General features: G+C 37.0%; 1 protein-coding gene across 1 annotated transcript in view; it reads right to left on the bottom strand.

Moving 5' to 3' along the window:
- The window catches only part of MALRD1 (MAM and LDL receptor class A domain containing 1), a 768,730-nt gene that overhangs the window by 136,234 nt on the left and 611,102 nt on the right, over positions 1-21,394 (bottom strand). The window contains exons 35-36 of the mRNA XM_045062650.1: positions 15,791-16,054; positions 4,765-4,890 (exon numbers count right to left, since the gene is read on the bottom strand). Coding sequence (XP_044918585.1) covers positions 4,765-4,890; positions 15,791-16,054 — 390 coding nt within the window. The remainder of the gene's footprint in view (positions 1-4,764; positions 4,891-15,790; positions 16,055-21,394) is intronic.

Below are 21,394 nucleotides of genomic sequence, written 5' to 3'. Positions count from 1 at the left end.
GGTTCATGAGTTATAGCCCCGTGTCAGGCTTGGTGGTGACAGCCCAGGGCCTGTAGCCTGCTTCAGTTGCTCTGTCTTTCTCTCTCTGCCTCTCCCCTGCTCTCACTCTGTCTCTCTCCCTTTCTCTCTCTCAAAAATAAATAACAATTAAAAAATTTTAAAATCCATATATAACTACTGATTCCCCCCCCCCCAAACTTAACTACTAATAGCCTACTGTTAACTGGAAGCCTTAACAGATAGGTAGGGAACACATATTTAGTATGTTACATGTATCATATACTGCATTACTGCAATAAAGTAAGCTAGATTAAATGTTATCAGGAAAACCATAAGGAAGAGAAATTACATTTACAGGACTGTAAAAAATCTACGCATAAGTAGACCCACACCGTTCAACCCTGTGTTGCTCAAGAGTCAACTGTGTATCTCATCTTGCCTTCCCTTCCTCTTCCCTATTTAACTAATAGGAGAGTGTGGTATTAAATATGGGAATCCAGCTACATCCCTCAGGCTTCCGGGGCATGCTCTACTGAACAGAACAGATGTGAAATTTCCTTCATAAACAAGAAATTAGCTGGTTTGACTAAAAATAGCCCACTAGTATGATAAAGCATAAATATCTACAAACCTTTTAGATAAACCATTTTATGCTCATGTTTGGTCTTAAGTACAATTTTAGTCTTCCTCACATAAGGGCTTTGCTTTTTTTGAAGAAAAACCAGTAGAGTGTCTGAAACTGCAGAACACCAAAATACACACAGCTGCACATTTTTTTTCCTGGGGTCATTAATATTTACTTTGACTGCTGAGAGTAAAACTGAGGCTTGCTTTACATCAAAATAATTCTGTGGAAATTTACATATATAATCTCTTACACCAGATAATAGAACACAGTGGAAAAAACACATGCATTGGCCAGAACAAGGAATAATGCTTGGTGTTTTGGAGGTCAGACAATTTGTAGATTACCTCTACAAGAAGTTCTTTCCAGTTTCTGCTTAAACCCAGGTTCTTTGTCCATAAGATGGAAAGGCACAGTACAATGTAATATCACCTTTAATTTACTCAAAACAATTTAAAGTAGAGAACAGATAAAATGGAGGAAGGAGATACATATGAGTAGTTAGCAATGAAGAGATGTAATATTTCCAGTAGATAAGTAGAGTTTCAAATGGGAAGTAGGGATCTACGGGGTTGATATTAGAATCAGTGGCTCTTTAGCCACATCAGTGTCTCACTGCCTTGTACCCTCTTGTATTGGTTATTATGACCATGTATCTGCAGACCAATATGATTCAAATGACTACATAGAAATAGCATTCTGTAAAGAATTCAAGTTCAATTCCACTCTGGTGTATCACTCTGGAAAAGCAGGAAAACATATAAATTGGACACCTATCTTTGTGTGTGTGTGTGTGTGTGTGTGTGTGTGTGTGTGTGTGTGTGGGTGTGGGTGTCTCTTTCAGTGTATATGGAACCCAGGAAGTGACAGCTATTGTATTGTGGATTGCTGAGAAGACTGATAGTCACATGAGTCCTGGTTTTCCCTCCTTGATACCTTGCTCAGTTAATGTGTTATGGAACTTTGGGCTAGGTACTTCAAGTATAAAGTTTTATGTATTTAAAGTGAGGATTGTATCACCTTGCCTTCCAGGGCTGCTGAGAGGATAAAATGAAATGTATTTATAATATTTCTATACTATTGAATGGTATGCATAACACATTAAATAATCGTTCTCACCCAGTTCTCTATATTTGGAAGTTCTTTAAATTGCCCGTGAAACCTAATTTCCATTACCATTGCTCTCTCCATCTTTTCCTTTTCTCCTTCTACCATCAGGAACACCATTACCACTCCATTTACTGAAGACCTGCTCTGTGTCAAGACTGTCCTAAGACTTGTACTGCCATTACCTCATTCAGTCCTCATAGCATTATGTGATATATCCCACATATACCCTTTTTTACATAAAAGGAAAATGGTTAATAATATAACTTGCTCAAGTGAACAGCAAGGGAACAGCTAATAGTGAACTGAATTCCAGTCCTCTAACTCCAAAGCCTGTTAGTCTAAACATTTCAAATGATCTGATGCTATTCAATTCAGAATTTCTATAACCCCTTACTGTTCCCGATATTATGATCATAAACCTCTCTGAATCATAAGGTATTTATGCACTGTCATGGATTAAATATACGCATACACAATAACTTGCATAGTTTCAGGAGCTGTACGGATCTAAGAGTCTTCCAGAAAACCAAATGTTTTGGTGCAGGAAACCAAATTCCCAGTAGGCAGGGAATGTTCTCTTTATCTTGAAATCCCAGCAGAGGGACTGCAGGGAAGATTAACTATGGCTTAGAAATTTGGAATAGCTCCATAGTACTTTACATGAGAAGTTTTTATTTTGGTTTGGTGTATGCTCCAAGTACAAAAATGTTCTTGTTGAAAAAAAAATAATTTTAACTGAGGGTACCCATTTAAAATAGAGCTTATCAGAGGGGAGGTGGGGGGGGTGGGTGAAACAAGTTGGGTGAAACAAGATGGGAATGAAAGAGTACACTTAACCATGATGAGCACTGAGTGATATATGGAATTGTTGAATCACTATATTGTACACCTGAAACTAATATAACACTGTATGTTGACTATACTGGAATTAAAATTAAAAAAAAAAAACTTGATAGAAAAAAATTTTAAAAAACCTTCTGAAACGGTTTTAGGCATTATTATTATTATCATTATGTTGTTGTTGTTGTTGTTGTTGTATTGCATTCATAATACCCAATCCTACAAGTTTATATTTTTGATGCCTTTTCCTAATTCTCCTTCAAATGGACAGCTATCATAGTTGTAGTATCACCTTAACATAACTTTCATTAACCTCTACTACTGCAGATGACTGGTAAGTGACTCCCTATTTAAATGAGGCCAGACACATCCTGCTCAACAATTTTCTGTTACATAAGCAACCAAAACTTGAAAATAATATGCCTTTATAACATAACTTGGGGACACACAGGCCTTGTTGAAATCTACTTAACCTGAAACACCTACGCAGAGTCTGAGGTCAATGTTACTGTTAATGACTTAAACCTCAGGTGAGGAGAGACCAGATGCTCACCACCTGCTGTGTGACCAGAGATGTTATTGGACGTTGTCAGGATTGGTCTTATAAAGTCTGTGAAATGCTGACCATAAAGGGATGTAATGTTTGAAAAGAAAGAGGAAGGCGTCATGGGCATTTTAGCATGGATTAAGCTTAGACGCATTCTTAAACACAGAAGTGTTGACTTCATCATATTAGTTTGGCAAACTAAGAAGTACATACAATATAAATAGAGAACAAAAAATATAATGTGGATTTTATTTCTGAAAAGTGTTTCATTAGTTCTTCATATTACTATAACCCAGTACCTGGGGCAGTATGACCCATACTTTGTAAATGAACTGTGTGAGTGAACTGGTGAATGACTAAAATAGATGGGGCAGCCAGAATGTGTTCTCTGTTATTACCTACAGGTTGTCGATCACTCAGGAAGGCTAGTCACTCTTCTGTTTTCCTGGCCACATTTTTAAAGGTGGAATATGTAAAATCAGACAGTAAACCATAACATGATATGATATATTTGTTCTCCTAGAGGACTCTGCTGAACAAAATCCCATCTTTATGAAAATAAATTTGGATGCTGGACATCAGTGCTTTTTCTCAATAGTTTCAAAGAATGAAACTCATTAGTATCTTTCTTACTCTGAAAAGAAACTGAAAGCGTTTCCTTTTGGGCATCAATCTGATAGAAAAGCATGCCTGGTACAGAAATAATGGCAAAGAGCATTCATCTTTGCATATTTTATGGGACCAGATTTGCTTGCTTCTTGATTTCCTTTTGTAGTCATAAAATTCAGTGCTCTGTAAGTATTCATTTCAGCAGTACAAAAAAATAAGATTTTTTTGCACTGTGATTTGATTGTAATTACCATGTTTTTGTCACTGATAATAGTCTTCTCTCTTGAAAGATACGAAGAATATATTCTCACCTAGTTTCGATATTAAATATCTCCAATTTGTTTAGAAAATACGATTGAATATATCTTTTATTACCAATTTATATTACCTATTAGTTGTGAGAGATTTATATTGACCCTATCTATTATTTTATGCCTCCTGCATGACATAAAAATTCAATTACTAAGGAGAGATGTTAACAATGGACTACAATAAATTAGAGAATTTAAAAGCAGTTTTGATAAAAGTATAATCACAAACATCCATTACCAACTCTTATAAATATTCCAGAGTCATGAGAGAAAAATGTTTAAAAGTCAGTCTAAAGCTTAATAAACTGGCTTTTTAATCATGACTAGATCATACAAAAGGATGGCTCTTAATGAAGTGGGAAAAATTACAATGAAAAAAATTAACATGTTAGATTGAGCTTCCTTATTTCAGAAATCAAGCAATTTACATCAAAGGGACTATCAAATACCAGTAACTTTAAGTTATATTGAATTAAAATTAAGGGTGTGATTTTTCTTTACTTGGAGACCTTGTTTATATAGAGTAAGCATGAGTCCATTATATTATACAAGTTTTTATACGTGTAGCCATGTTAATATCCTTCCTGCCCCCAACCAATACTAGGAATTCAGTTATCCCATGCTTGCAATTATTTAGAATTTCAGGTTTTAATATTTGCATCATCTACAAGGTTAAGTTACTGGCTTATATTGTAAAGAATATTTTACTGGAAATAGAATACCTGAGCAGCTGGACTCATCAAGCTGGAAATCCGTGCAGCTGGCAAAACCATCACAGCGCTCGTGCACTGGGATACAGCTGTTCAAGGAGGGACACCTCAACGCGCCATCAGAACAGCTCTTATTGGCTGCAAGAAGAAGAACAATAACCATTTTTTAAATGAATTTCTTCTAATGAAATAATAAGACAGTTTATTGCATCACCCTTCATCTTTCTAGTCCCCTGTTTAAATGATATATTATAGTTGTTTTTGCTTCTTCAAAAAGAAGTTTTTTGATAGAATCGTTTCCCAGCTGTGCATCCTGCAGTATCATACAGGTATGTATGTATAAACTACACTGTGCACATTATGTAGTCTGAATTGTTCTTAGACTAAACTTTTACTCCAAGGCAGAGTTCTCTGTGCTTCTATTGCTCCCCTAATGTCCCTGACGTTATGTGCAACTGAAATGACAGCAACCATTACTTGTTTGAATGTTTATCAATTTCCAGATTGGACGTCATGGATAGTCACTGGGTACATGACGTAGGTCACTGCAGCTCAATGTAGGATGACTATGTGCCTTTATAGCATGGTGCATTGGGCTAATTCCAGAGTCTCTTGTCAGCCTGACTTCAAGAGACAAGAACAGGTCTCGCTCTTCACATTTGGGTTGCTTCAGAAAGATGACTTCACTGATGGTGATCAAGAGGGCTGATCCTTCAATAGCAATCTAGTCCTACCAAGTACTCAACCTCCCCTTAGTCCTGAAACTGTATTTCTGTCTTCCTCTCTCATTGACTCATTAGGACTGCAATTTCCTAAAGCAGTCATAATGTTTAGGCTTTTTATTTTACAAGTTAGAGCTGAATCAGAGCCCTTCACTCCAGGCTGCCATCAGGTGTCTCTTGTCTCCTGTTTGCTCAAGAACCTGGCAACCAGCAGGCCTAGGTTTCAGTCCTGATCTCTGCTCTCTGGTTCTACTCCACTTTTGTCCCATGCGGGTGTCTCCCATGTCTCTGAGCCTTTTTATGTGCCAGCTGTTCTATCTAGCATTGCTCTGTGTTTGGAATAGAGGGAATGTTGAAGCATGAACCCATTGCACCATCTCACCAGGAGTTCTGGATAGATTTGAAAAGTACTAAATAATAATGATATTAACAAACTTAATCCAAGTCCAACAAGAATGGCTGTGCTTTTCTCGACTTATCTAGTAGTGTCATGCGTAATACCTTATTTGAACATTTTAATCTAAACCTGCTGTTACAATTTCAAGAAAGGATTTACCTGGGAAGTCACTTCTACTGAAACAAAGACAATTAAGTTTAAACTTCTCAAGCTAAATTGATAGTTTAGAACACTTGGGAATAAATATCCTCATGGACGGGTCTTGCAGATTTTGTCAGTATCATCACGATTTCTTTTCTTTCTTCAAGTATATTTATGGGCTGGAATTGTTGAGTTATCATAGGTTACTGATACAGTTTGACAATTGTCTATCAAACTTAATTTTCAAGTTGGACATAAAATGATGCTTTTAAGAGTGTGTCTTTCTACTGACTAAAAATACCAGCTCTGAAAATTAAAGTGATGGGATGCCTGGGTGGCCAGTTAAGCGTCTGACTTTGGCTCAGGTCATGATCTCACAGCTTATGAGTTCAAGGCCCGCATCGGGCTCTGTGCTGATAGCTCAGAGCCTGGAGCCTGCTTCGGATTCTGTGTCTCCCTCTCTCTCTGCCCCTCCCCCACTCACACTCTGTTTCTCTTTCTCAAAAAATAAACATTAAAAATTTTTTTTAAAAATGAATGAAAATTAAAATTAAAGTGATGCTTTTCATTGAGTCATCTTTCCTGAGGTACTAGAACATCAATTCCCACTAATAAATATTATTATTGAGCTGATGCTACATGTGAGACTATGCTTAGCACTTTAACTGGAGAGTACAGGGGACACTTTTTAGAAAGAGTGATCAGGACATATACAGCAACGAAAGCTAAATGAAAATAGAAAGCAGTTAACAGTTCAAAATAATAACAAGAGAAATGCCATAAGTCCAGGCTTCATTGGTAAAGCATTGGTACAGATAAGCATTATAAAAATAAGAGATTCCTTTAGTGCATGGAAGTATATAAAGACTGAAAGAGTAGAGTCTTGAAATGTTTTAAATTTTCATGTGTCCAGTAAAAACTCATTCAGCAGAGTGAGTTTAAATCTATAAATGGGGCATCAGTAAGTTTGGCATTGGAACAGTGAGCAAAGTGGTTTGCCTTTCACTGGGAAGTTTGTGTAAGGAGGCAGCACAGACAAACTTAGAAAACAAGGCTGAAACCAGATTGTAGAAATGTCTAAGATCCCAGAAGAGATGATCTTTAAGCTTTTTCAAGAGGTCAAATAATTTTAAGATATACATTGGCAAGATAGATGATAGTGCAAACCAAGTGAACTAGTATATCGAATAATCTCTTATAAGAGGTATTTGTAAAAAAAAAAAATGAAAATGTATGTGTATATATATAAATATATATATATATTCATGCATTTATATGTGTGTTTGTGTATATACACACAATTTTATCACCATTATTTTGCATTGCAAGGGGCTGAGCGTTCATAAAAGATGGCAGTTTTAAGGTTTTAAATAATAGGTTGAGATTTGCATACAAAGTTGATAATACAGATCTAGTGTTGAAGCATTATTTTGAACACATCTACTTTTGAGAATACTAATCCATCCATATTCCTTCACCCAATTTCCAGGGTGACTGATAGCTTAGTTTTCAAGTTAGCTGTACAGTGAAGAGCCCTAAACTGTATGAGGTGTAAATTCTCAACTTTGGCCCAAATAGTATTGAAACACATAAAAATACGTAAGCAAATAAATTGTTTCGATTTAGAAAAAGTTTTACTTATTCCCTTTTATAGAAAGTTTACAGTTAAGAGTTAAAAAATATTATGAAATTTAAAACTAAAATCATAGTTTCTATGGTATTTAAAACACTATAACATTAAAGCTAATGGATATTTATCAACTTCCTTCTAAAAGCAGGTGGCAAATTATGAATGCAATCAATATTTATTGAAACCCACACAGCAATGGACATTGTACTGAAAACAGAAAATAAATTAAATCATTACTTTCTTTCTCTCCTTCACTAGTACCGCATAGACAACAAGGACAAAAAATAGTCTAAATAATCTATATATAAAATTTATAGGAAACTAGGATTTCAAAACGTTTCCCTGGATAATATCTACTTTCGCCACATTCAAACATAGTTAATGTCTATAAAAACACTTATTTCAATCTGTCATCATAGAGGTTGACACTCATTCATACAAAAATAAGCCAGGTAACACAGAGCATGCTGTGGCTTTTAGTTCTTTCACTCAAGTGTTAGAGATACATTAAACAGAAGCAATTCATGAATCATTTACTGGAGTTAAATTTCCCTAAAACAAAATTCCTTTTATAGATTATAATTGCTGTTTACAAAATATACGCAAAAGTAAAGTACATGTGACCAGGGGTGTGTATCCATTTACTATTAAGATGAAAACTCACGTATGCAGCCCACATTTCTAAGAGCAGAGCGATGTGGTCTTGAAACCTGAGAATGAAGGCTGTCGGTCCTTTAAGGCATATACGTACCCAGTACAGGGAAGGATGGATTTTTACTCTCTCCTCAAACTAAAACAAACTACTACTCTTACTGAACTATCTTAGCAGTTTGAGTAAATTTTGTAAAACTCTAAAAACAATTTAATGGGGAAAGAGTATTAATTTATTATGAGTATTATGCGATGCACCATAATCATCCGATTCTTCAGTATCTCTGTAAAAGAGACAATCACCATGATTTTCATGCTGAATAAAACTGAGCAACGCTTTTGTAAGAAGCTGTCAAATGCAGAGGGATAATCTTTACAGTATCATTGATTGAGAAGTACCATAGGATGCTGGAATCCCAGCTAGTATATTTAAAGGCTAATAATAAAAATATCCTGATGATAAAGGTTGATTCATAAATCTGAGGAGTGTGACCCATTGTAAATCCTCTAAATGGCACTCAACTACATAAGACACATCAACTACTACTGGAATATAAGTTAAAGTTAGAAAGCAGGCAGACTGTCCACTTCCCTATCCTTTTCACAGTCATATCCGTCAGTGACGGATAGCTTCTATGTGCCTCTCCTCAAACATTCTGCAACCCCTCTCTCTGTTCCGGATCTAAAGGATGAACTACAAAGATACATCAGCATGCTTCTTGCCCACTAGCTACTCGTTGGGTTTGGCTGATGTGTAGAACCAGCAAGAGATAACATGGAGGGAAGAGACTGGAAGATCGCTAGCTGTTCCCCAACCTTTTATCAAGCCATACCTTTTTTTTTAATTTGTTCTCGTTTTATTTTATTTTTTAACATGAAATTTATTGTCAAATTGGTTTCCATACAACACCCAGTGCTCATCCCAACAGGTGCCCTCCTCAATGCCCATCACCCACCCTCCCCTTCCTCCCATCCCCCATCAACCCTCAGTGTGTTCTCAGTTTTTAAGAGTCTCTTATGTTTTGCAAGCCACACCTTTTATCAAGCAGCTCTCTCTGATTCCAGGTTAAGACACATCTTCCCTTCTCCCACATGCTTTGGTCTATGGGTGATAACAGCTCCTGCTTTTACCATTTGTTGCAGCTTCTTTATGCATGCTAGTTCTCTATGCACAACCTCCTTATGAAAATATTCTCAAATTTTATAACATCCATGTGCCATGTATGTCTTGTCAGGATATTGACTGACACAACATCTGATGAAATGGAGGAATATTGGTAAGAGGAGTGCCCCTAGTTTGGTGCTCTGTTCCCATATAATTAAACCATACTTATTTTTCCCTTCTTTCTTTCTTTTTTGTTTTTTTTAAGGGAAAGGAGATATTTTTGGTAAAGATGTACCCCTTCAGTTTATTTAAAAAAAACATGTTTCCACAGGAAAGTCTATGGAATATGAATTATTTTTAAATGTTGAACTCATCACAGGTTTGCATAAACGTTCTGATAACTAGAATATTTATCTTTGCAAGAATAAAAGGCCTTTAAAAACCAATTGCTACTGATTTCCCTGCTTAAACTGTAACCACTTCAGAATCCTTATTCCTACACCACATGTAAACATGTGCAGGCCTCTCCAAACCAAACAACCAACCAAAAAACCTCTTACTTTGTCCTAGATCACACTGTCGGTGCAAACTTATCAAAAGGGTTGTCTACAGTTGATTTCTCTCCTTGCCTACTTTCTCTACAAAAGATCGGCATCAGAATTCTGCCCTTTCCATCCAAAGCAAGTTCTCTCTCCAAGCTCACCAGGAATTATGTTTGCTTTTCTCGATTTATATATTTTTAAGCCTAAGCTTACATGATCTCTCAGAAATATTCCAACCTGTAAATACTCTCTGTACTTAAGGCTTTCCAAATTTCATTTATGGTTATTATTCTCTTTTTTTTCTGGCTTGTGTCTATGACCACATCTCAGTGTCTTTCAATGTTTGCTCTTTCTAAACTGTCCGCGACCTTATGTCTTCCTCTCTATATTATCTCATCCATACCCACAGCTTCAAGCCTTGTATGTATACTGAAGGCCATGTGTCTTCTATGCCTTGCCCTCTCTCCAGAGGTCCACATATCCATCCTGAATACATTCTGAACATTTTTGTGCAGATGTGCCACAAATGTCACAAACACAACATGTTTAAAAATGGAGTCACAATCTTCCACTAAGAGGTACTTCTCCTCCCATTTTCCCCAGCTCAGGAGAAATGGCACATTAGCTGTCCTATTGCCCAAATCAGAAACTTGGAAACTCTTGATCACACACTCTTCTCTTCACCTGAGTGTCTCTAAAGCCTAGTCAAAATCTTTACACACTGTGTTACCCAGTCAATTCTTTTATACTTCAGTTGTGATACCTCCTAACCAGCCCCCTCCTTCACTCCAGTGTATTTCATGTACCACCTGAACCGCAGCTGGCAGGGGCATGATGGGCAAGGAGGGACCCTTCAAGATCTGGTCCTGCCCATCTCTCCAGACTTATTTCTACATTTCTCACCATAAACTCTACACTGGTTATACCAAATATGCTTCAGGCAAACAACTTTTTCTCTATTTCTGGAACATTCTTTTTTTAAAATACCTTTTTTTTCATGCTTATTTATTTTTGAGACAGAGAGAAAGAGAGGGGGACAAAGGATCCAAAGCGGGCTCTGTGCTGACAGCACAGGGCCCTATGCGAGACTCGAACTCACAAACTGTGAGATCATGACCTGAGCTGAAGTTGGATGTTTAACCAACTGAGCCACACTGGCACCCCTATTTCTGGAACATTCTTTAGGGGAATCAAGCATCTCTACCTCACTTGCCTAATGACAACCATCTTTCCGAATTTGCCTCTGTGAACATTTTTCTTATTCAAATTTACAGATTCCCTAGCACCACAGTTAGGAAATACCTATGTATTCAATAACCCTGCATTTATCTCTGTCACAGAACTTATCACATTTTATTTTCAACTATCGCTTCTTAGTCTCCTTCAGGAATATATACTGTATTTACAACCTGAGTTGGTCTAATACCACATCCATCTGTATCATTAATGGCCAATACAATATGTGGCATAAATTACATAAATGAGAGTTTATGAATGAATAAATGAGTGTGAGTTAAAAAAAACAAAACAAAACATACCCTTCTAAATCAATAGGTGAGCCCAGAATAAAACAAAACAAACCAAAAACCAAAAACCAAAAACCAAAAAACATACCTTTAATTGTTTGGTAAACTGTCATCATTAGAGGCTTTTATTCTGTAAATTTGCCCTAGCATTTTTTACTGTAGTTGATTTTGACACAGTTTTTTCTATAGAGTCATAACTTAATCAAATATTTTAGAGATGGACAGAAGCAATACTCTCATGATACCAGTCTATTCCTAGCATGAGCTTATTTCCCTTTAGGAAGAGAACTTCCTATGTTCCTACCTCATCAAATGCCAATTTTGCAACGAGTGTCTGAAAGTATAAGGATACTGTACTTTCCTAAGCTTCTATTTAAATAGCATCCTTATTTGAAGTCAAATATCATATGACTATATTGAACTTAATAAGATTTCTATCAACCAAATTACATTAGAGCCCTGATGGGAATAGGGATAAATAATTTGGCAGGCTTTCTCTTCTTCATTCTCTTCCATTTGTTTACCTTTCTCTAAGAAAATATTATAAAACTTGACAGGTTGGCTTTATTACAGAAAGAATGTCACAGGAAATAACAGGAACATGGAAAACCAATCTCTAAGCCTAAACTAGGAAAAGAAGTTCACTTATTTAAGACTGAAACCTTTAAATATCCAAATGCTATCCCCTCTTTCTTGAATTTGTCTGTACTCCTTTTCCAATAGTTTTAATTCCTGATGTCCAACCTAAACAAGACACTGAAATAGCCTTATATTTCTTTCAATATCCACTCTTAACACTCATATTTCAAGCTGCTTTTTACTACTTAAAAATAAAAAGTGGCCATTAGCATGTGGTTTATGTAGTTCTATCACTGCCAACTATGCCAAAATATATAATATAGTATAATATAAAACCAAACAAGCAAACAATTAAATGTTAGTAGTGCTGTGGCTCACCATGCTTTCATGATCGCCTTAATGATTTGTGAAATTACTTCATAACCAATACTCTTCCTTCCCTACATGAAATAGGATAGTTATAATAAAAGTAGAAAGTACTGAAAGCAGGACTGAGGATTTCATGTATTCTCTCAAATCCTCACAGCCCTATAAGGTAGGTATTACATGAATGATGACTGATTCTAATAACTTTTCCAAGTTTGCATAGGTAATAGGTGACAAGAATGAGATTCAAGCCTATGACCTTAGGATTTACTATTCCATGGACTCTTTTTTTTTTTTGAATTGGTAACAATTATTCTTTTTTAATGTTTATTTGCTTTGTGAGAGAGGGGGGACAGAGGAGGGACAGAGAGAGAGGTAGGGAGAGAATCCCAAGCAGGCTCCATGCTGCCAATGCAGAGCCTGACATGGGGCGTGATCCCACAAACCATGAGAACATGATGTGAGCCAAAATCAAGAGTTGGATGCTCAGCCAACTGAGCCACCCAGGTTCTCCCATTCTGTGAACATTTTTAAGTTTCTTTATTTATTTTAAGAGACTGGGGGTGGGGGCAGAAAGATGGAGAGAGAGAGAAAGAATCCCAAGCAGGCCCTGCACTGTAAGCATGGAGCCCAACACAGGGCTAGAACTCATAAACCATGATCTCATGACCTGAGCCAAAACCAAGAGTTGGACACTTAACTGACTGAGCCACCCAGGTGCCCTTCCATCCCTCCATGAACTCTTAATGACATGATATCTACCTACATAGTGGTCCAGGTCCAACCCCTAACTACATACCCCATATAATACATACATACATACACACACACACACACACACACACACACACACACACACACATATATGTGTGTGTGTGTGTGACACACACACACATATATATATGTGTGTGTGTGTGTGTGTGTGAAATAAATATATATAAATTATATATATATTAAAGTGAATATTTGCCTCGAGTCCTGTACTTGAGCCATCTTCATAAATATTAATAACTATATGTCCACAATCCATTTCCATAAACATTTGTTAAAAAGATATCAAGTCCCATTTACAGCTGCATCAAAAAATACCTAAAGGGGTACCTACATGGCTCAGTTGGTTAAGTGCCCACCTCTTGATTTCAGCTCAGGTCATGATCTCAGGGTCATGGGATGGAGCCCCACATCACGCTCTGTGATGAGCATAGAGTCTGCTTGAGATTCTCTCTCTTGCTCCCTTTCCTCTCACCCCTGATCATGCTCTCTCTCTAAAATAAAATTCAACTTAAAAAGTATATCTAAAAGTAAATTTAACCAAGGAGGTGAAAGATTTGTACTCTGAAAACTAGAAGATACTGATGAAAGAAACTGAAGACAATGCAAATAAATGGAAAGATATATCATGTTCATGGATTGAAAGAATTAATATTGCTAAAAGGTCCAAAATACTTAAAGCATAAAGCAATCAACAAATTCAATGCAATCCCTACCGAAATACCAATAGTATTTTTCACAAGACTAGAACAAATAACGCTAAAATTTGTATGGAACCACAACAGACTCCAAATTGCCAAAGCAATCTTGAGAATGAAGAACAAAGCTGGAGGTATCACAATGCCAAATTTAAAACTATAGTACAAAGCTATAATAATCAAAACAGTAGGGTACCAGCACAAAATCAGATACACAGATCAATGGAATAGAATGGAGTTTAGCAGTAAGCCCATGCATATACAGTCAACTAGTCCATGCCAAAGGAGACAAGAGTACACAATAGGGAAGAGACACTCTCTTAAATAAATGGCACGGAAAGATGGGACAGCAACATACAAAAGGATAAATCTGGACCATTTTCTTACACCATACACAAAAATAAACTCAAAATGGATGAAGGACCTAAATTTAAGACCTGAAACCATACAGCTAAAAGAAAACATAGGCAGAAACTTTTGGGCATTCGCCTTAGCATATTTTTCTGGATTTGTTTCCCCAGGCAAGGGAAACAAAAGCAAAAATTATTCATTAGGACTACAGGAAACTAAAAAGCTTTTGCACAGAGAAGAATACTACCAACAAAACGAAAAAGCAATCTATTTAATGGGAAAAGATATTTGCAAATGATATACTTGATAAGCGCTTAATATCCAAATATACAACTCAACACACACACATACACACACACGAATAATCTGATTAAAATTGGGCAGAGGACCGGAATAGAAATTTTTGCCAAAGAAGTCATCCAGATGGCTAATAGACACATGAAAAGATGCTCACCATTACTCATCATCAAAGAAATACAAATCATAACTACAATGAGATACCACTTCACACCTGTCAGAATGTCTAGTGTAAAAAAGAAATGACAAGTGTTGTTAAGGATTTAGAAAAAAAGGAATGCTTGAGTACTGTTGGTGAGAATGTAAAATGGTGCAGCACAATAAAACAAAAATAAAACAAAACACAACAGCACAAAAAATTCCCAAGAAACAGTACAGAGGTTTATCAAAAAATTAAAAATAGAACTATCATATATATGATCTGGTAATTTGACATCTGGGTATTTACCTAAAGAAAACAAAAACACTAATTCAAAAAAATACATGCACCCTATGTTTGCTGAAGCATTATATACAATGCTTCAATGTTTCCATTATATATGGAAACAAACCAAAAGCCCATCAATAGATGAATGGATAAAGAAGATGTATATATACACAATGGAATATTATGCAGCCATAAGAGAGAATGAAATCCTGCCATTTGTGACAATATGGATGCACATAGAGTGTATTAATGCTAAGTGAATTAAGTCAGACAGAGAATGACACATACCATATGATTTCACTCATATGTGGAATCCAAAAAACAAAACAAATAAAAACAGAAACAGACTCATAAGCACAGAGAACACACTGCTGGCCGCCAGAGGCGTGGGGGTTTGGGTGTTGGGCAAAGTAAGTCAAGGGGATTAAGAGGTACAAGCTTCCAGTTATAAAATAAATAAGCCACGAGGATGAAAAGTACAGGAAATAAAGTTAATAATACTATAACAACTTTGCATGGTGAAAGATGGTCATAGCAACCACAAAAAAAGATAACAAACACATAGTAGCATTCCCCCACATGAATGGCCCAGATGTAAATAAAAAAGGAAGTCAGAGAAGTTTAACAGAGATTAGAGTGACTACAAACAGGATGTTTCCAGATATGCTAAGCAAGGTCTACATGCTTTGTTTAGTAATACAATACAAACCACTATGTTATGGATGCGAGGATCATGGTAAGACTATAGAGAAGTTTGTTTCACCTGTCAAGCTCTCTTTATAATTTCTAAACTGCATTTCTTCCCTGGCACACTGAGTTAGTGAAAATAACTCACAGCAGCTGGATTCATCTTCATTAAAGTGACAGTCAGGCACTCCATCACAAAGCAGGAGGGATGGGATACATTCACCGCTCGAGCACTGGAACTCCATTTCACCACAGAGCTGAGAAGGGGGGCTGAGAGAACAATCCATTTCATCAGAGCCATCTATGCAATCTTCCTGTCCATTACATTTCCCTGAGAGAGGGACACACTGGAGTGTGTAGATACAAGAAAATTGATCGGCTTCACAAGGTGATGGCTGTGGTGCCACAGGACCTAAAGAGAGAGCAAGTCATTTTCGTATTAGGAGAATCATCACCCTGTTTAGTGTTGAAACATCATAGGATACATTTATTCTTGGGTAAAAATGAAACACTTTGATAATTTAAGTAATTTAATTTCCAGTGAGGAATAACAAGAGCTCTACAAAACATCCAGAGGCTATTAGAGAATATGCCTCATCTTAACCTCAGAAACAACATTCTTTTTTTTTTTTTGAAACAACATTGTTAAAAAGGGTATCATTGTCATGAAAAATGACACACTGAAATTAAAGAAGAAATTTTGGTTTGTGCATCTTAAATTTGACCACTAAGTCAGGTTTTCCCTGAGAGTAAAGATATTTTACACAGTAAGTTAAGCACTTTGGAAAGCTGAATTCATCATTTTAGAGTTTTGTGAAGGGATTGTCATCTAGTAAATGAGTCAGTTGGATTTGAACCACATTATCTTCAAGGTTCCTGCCAGTGCAGGATTTCATCTTGCCATCCATTATGATTTCATTGGTGCTTTAGATATGGCAGCACATGACCTCTGAGCTGTCATCAGGACCAAAGGTCAAAGAGCAGTGTGACAAACCCATAGGTGACATCTACTTCTGTGACTCAGCCCTGAACAGAGTGTCAGAAGCTAAATTTCCCAAGTTGGAGGCACAAAAGTTTAAAAAACTTGAAGATAATGTGGTTCAAATCCAACTGACTCATTTTACAAATGAGGATACTGAGTCCCATAAATTTTGGGTGTCCAAAGACATAATACTAGTTTAATAAATTTTTGACACATGAAAGTATTCTGTAGCAAAGGTTTAAATCAACTCTAAGCCAAAACTTAAAGCATGAGCAAAGAATGTTGACTTGCTGCTGTTTTCAGTGGTCAGAGAATATACATAATTACACTAACATGCTGGACCATTATTAGTGGAATGGTTCTTACACTTCATATTGCCTCTGTGACAGTTGTTGATGGGCTCATCAGTATATTAAGGGAAAAAAATAGGTAATAGTGGGGATCAGTTCAGGAATTGCTTTGTATTCTTTACATTTTAAAACAACTTTTATTTATACATTAGTTAAATTACATATAAGATTATATATCTTATATAGAATATATATATGTAAGCTATATATTCTATTTAATATTATATAAGAATGATCTGTTTGATGCATAAACATGGTGCTGTAAATTCATTTAAACTTAAATTTGCGGAGCTCCTGGGTGGCTCAGTCGGTTAAGCGTCCGACTTCAGCTCAGGTCCCGATCTCACAGTCCGTGAGTTCGAGCCCTACGTCGGGCCCTGGGCTGATGGCTCAGAGCCTGGAGCCTGCTTCCAATTCTGTGTCTCCCTCTCTCTCTGCCCCTACCCCGTTCATGCTCTGTCTCTCTCTCTCTCTCAAAAATAAATAAATGTTTAAAAAAAATTAAAAAAATAAAAATTAAAAAAATAAATAAATAAACTTAAATTTGCAAGTTCCTCTTCCTCCTCACTCATTCCATAGTGGTAATGTATCTAGAATATATTTAGATCCAAACTCTGCAGTGAAAGCCATATATTTCAGAGATCCTTTCATGGAAACCAGCATATTTAACTGGGGTAAAAGCGTGACTTTGAGACATTATTACCATGTTCTTATTTAACGACTAACAGGTCACAGCAGCACATACAGTTGTAGGGCTCAATGTAAACATCTTAAACTCAAACTGAGAAAGTAAATTAGATTTAAATTTTTATACCTTCATGTATGTATGTGTGTATGTATGTGTGTGTGTGTATCCCTTTATATATATTTTCTATACCCCTCTATATATAATTATATTTATATAGTACAGCTCTTATAATATTTAACCATGGTCAGATAGTTTTTTTTTCTTTCCATTAATCTCACATTTCAGAAAATGTGACAATCCTTTCTTTTATTTTTTTCTAAAATATTTTATACACTGAACTCTTATCTTTATGAACTCACTGAAGGTTGAGAAGTTTGGATAAACTCTGTGTATGATAAAAATTCAGAATCAGATTTAGTTATACACCTAATACTTAGCTAAGGTACTAACCCTTTCTGGAAAAAAAAACATTAAGGAAGTAATTTTACCCCCTTCATGATTTTTTACTCTCCTGTTCAAAACAGTGTGTGTGTGTGTGTGTGTGTGTGTGTGTGTGTGTGTGTGCACGCACGCGCTGTTACTTTTTTCTTTATATTAGATACATAAATACAAAATAATCTTTTATGTGGAGGCAGTGATTCCATTATTCTAGAATTATTTATATCAAAAGGTAGTCAGAACTCACTTGCCCTAGGTCCTTCTTTACAGGGAAGCTGGTGGGCTTATATTGACTTTCATGGACTCTTGTCTTGTGCTTCCCAGGTTCTAACAGCAAGATCAAGGTGTTAATTCCCACAGCTCCTGGGAAGTTTCCCAACAGTTCACAACTGAGTCCAGCCCCAGGAATTTCCCTCTAAAGTTATACACCCTCCGAGGATCATCTCCATTCACTGCCTGGTGCTCTGGGGATAAAATGGCCCGGTCCCTAAGCCTCGGTTTGGGACATCTGTGAAAGGGATGGTGCAGCCCCAGAACTCCCGTGACATTGTCTGAGGCCCCTACTGCACCTGCATCTCAGTCCATCTGTCCCCCTACCCAGTCCAGTTTCCTCCACTTCGCAGGGGGTGCTGCTCACAGAATTTCCAATAAACCTTGTGCATGAGAATCTGTGCCTCCGAGTCTGCTTCCCTGGGAACCCGACCTAAGATACTCTCCAGCCATCAAAATGTATTTTGTTTTAAATTGAATTCCCCTGAATCACATCTCAAATTTTCCACTGAAGTATTTCTGATGCAAGAGGAACATGAACTTGCATCCCTAGGGGAGTCTAAATAGGCTCTTAGCCAGAAGCAGTTCTCCATAAGCTCAGCATTTCTCTTAAGTCTCTTGTTTTCTCTAATGAAAATTCTGTATTCTACTACATAATATATCCATACTTTCTTCATATAAAAAAAAAACTTCCTCCAGGTATTCAAATGAAACAAGTACTCAGGGAAGATGTAGTGTATTAATCTTCTGAATTCAATGCATTCTGCTCTATAATCCCTTTGAGAAGTTAAAAAAAGTTCTCCTAAAATTTTAATAACGATGTATTTATTCTTGGGTGTCACCCATGGAGTTAGCTAATCATTACAGGTAATGTAATTCTCATATAATTCTGATATAATTCTGTAAAAAATGAACAATATTGGGGTGCCTGGGTGGCTCGTTGATTAAGTGTCAGACTTCAGCTCAGGTCATGATCTCACAGTTTGTGGGTTCGAGCCCTGCGTCGGGCTCTGTGCTGACAGCCTGGAGCCTGCTTCAGATTCTGTGTCTCCCTCTGTCTCTGTTCCTCCCCCACTCATAGTCTCTCTCTCGCTCTCAAAAATAAATAAAACATTAAAAAAATTTTAAATGAACAATATTAATTGTTCTCTTTTATAAACTGAATATTCTCAGTATCACCTTAAATACATATTACTAAATGAAAGAAAAAAAAAACAAAGTCAATCTGAAAAGGCTACATATTGCCACATTCTGACTGTATGATATTCTGGAAAAGGTGAAACTGTGGAGACAGAAAAATGATCACTGGTTGCCAGGGGACAAGGGGAAAGAGGACATAAATAAGAGAAGTGCAGGGGATTTTTAGAGCAGTGAAATTATTCTGTATGACACCGTAAGGGTGGATACATGCCACACCATAGGCTGAATGTGTCCCCCCAAATTTCATGCTGAAATGGGATGATATTTGGAAGTGGGGTCTTCCGGAGATGATTGGCTCATGGCTGATGGGCTCATGAAGGCAGAACCCTCATGAATATAAAAATAGCTCTTGCTACTTGCACCTAGTGAGGACACAGTAAGAAGGCATCATCTAAGAGAAAACAGCCACAATATTCCTCAGAATCTGTATTTTAGCCGGTAACTCATATTTGATGTTTGACTTCTGAAATTTCTATGTTCTGATTTCTCCTAATCCCTTTAATTTAATTAAATTAATTAATTAATTAATTAATTTAAAATTTTTTTAAATGTTTATTTTGTTTTGAGAGAGCGCGAGCAGAGGATGTGCAGAGAGAGGGGGAGGCAGAATTTGAAGTAAGCACCAGCTTCTGAGCTTCCAGCCCAGAACCCAATACAGGGCTAGAACCCACGCGCTGGGAGATCGTGACCTGTGCTGAAGTTGGCCGACGGAGCCACCCAGCTGCTCCTCTCCAAATCCCTTTTAAAATTCAACATTTAGGGGCCCAGTCAGTTAAGCGTCTCGCTCTTGATCTCAGCTTAGGTAAGATCTCACAGTTCGTGGGTTTGAGCCCCACATGGGCAGGCTGCTGTCAGTGCGGAGCCTGCTTAGTATCCTCTGTCCCTCTCTCTCTATCCTTTCCCCACTCATGCTCTCTCTCTGTCTCAAAAATAAATAAAATTGCTGAAAATAAAATACAACCTTTAAAATATGCGATACTTTGACAAATGTAGGGTGCATAGGTCAAGCACACTGGCCCATGACTTACCACACCCGGTGAGCTATTTAGTCGGGTTGTTTAGAAACAATGGAACTGAAGTGCAAGGTCAGTGAACACACGAGGGAGGAATACCAGATCAGCCCCAACCCTAGGAAGCTTCCTTGGAAATGCATGTTGTTCACTATGTGAGAGAGTTACTCTGTGCGACAGCATAACGTGATCAGGGCAAAACTGAAACCAGGAAATCAAGCTGAAACAGCCCATTCAGTGCCCAGAGTGTCATTTTAATATGCCCCAAGGAGCATTGTTAGAATAGGGAAAAAAATGAAAGAAAGTAAGAGAGATAGAGGGTGGTTGCTCACAAATTGGAGACCGTGAAGGAGGGAGAGAGAGAAAAGCAGGAAGAGACACTCCAAGAAAATGTGGACTCATTTTGACAATACAATTCACTGTTGAATTTAACGTTGTTTCTTCTTGTTGTTGTTAAGCCAACATTCCTGAGGCTGTATCTGATTAGAGATATTGACCAGACCTGATGCTGGGGCAGGAAGGGGAAAAAGGCTGCTGTGAAAATTTAGTGTACATGCATGCACACACGCACACGTAGACACACTAATATACTCTCTCATATTAGCTGTAGGGGAATGGTTCTCAAATGAATTACAAGTCTAAAGTGTGCTGGGATCAATAATAAAGTCTATCTCAAGTTGTAGCTTGCAATGGATTTTCTCTCTGAATGTTAGAGCTGATTCAAACCTGTACCAACAATAAAGTTACACTCACTCGCTGTACCCCACCAAGTATGCTTCCTCTAGTGGGGAATAGGTGTGCCTTTATAGCGAGC

Source organism: Felis catus, chromosome B4, assembly GCF_018350175.1.
Source record: "Felis catus isolate Fca126 chromosome B4, F.catus_Fca126_mat1.0, whole genome shotgun sequence".
NCBI lineage: Eukaryota > Metazoa > Chordata > Mammalia > Carnivora > Felidae > Felis > Felis catus.
This window is presented reverse-complemented; position numbering and strand designations above follow the sequence as displayed.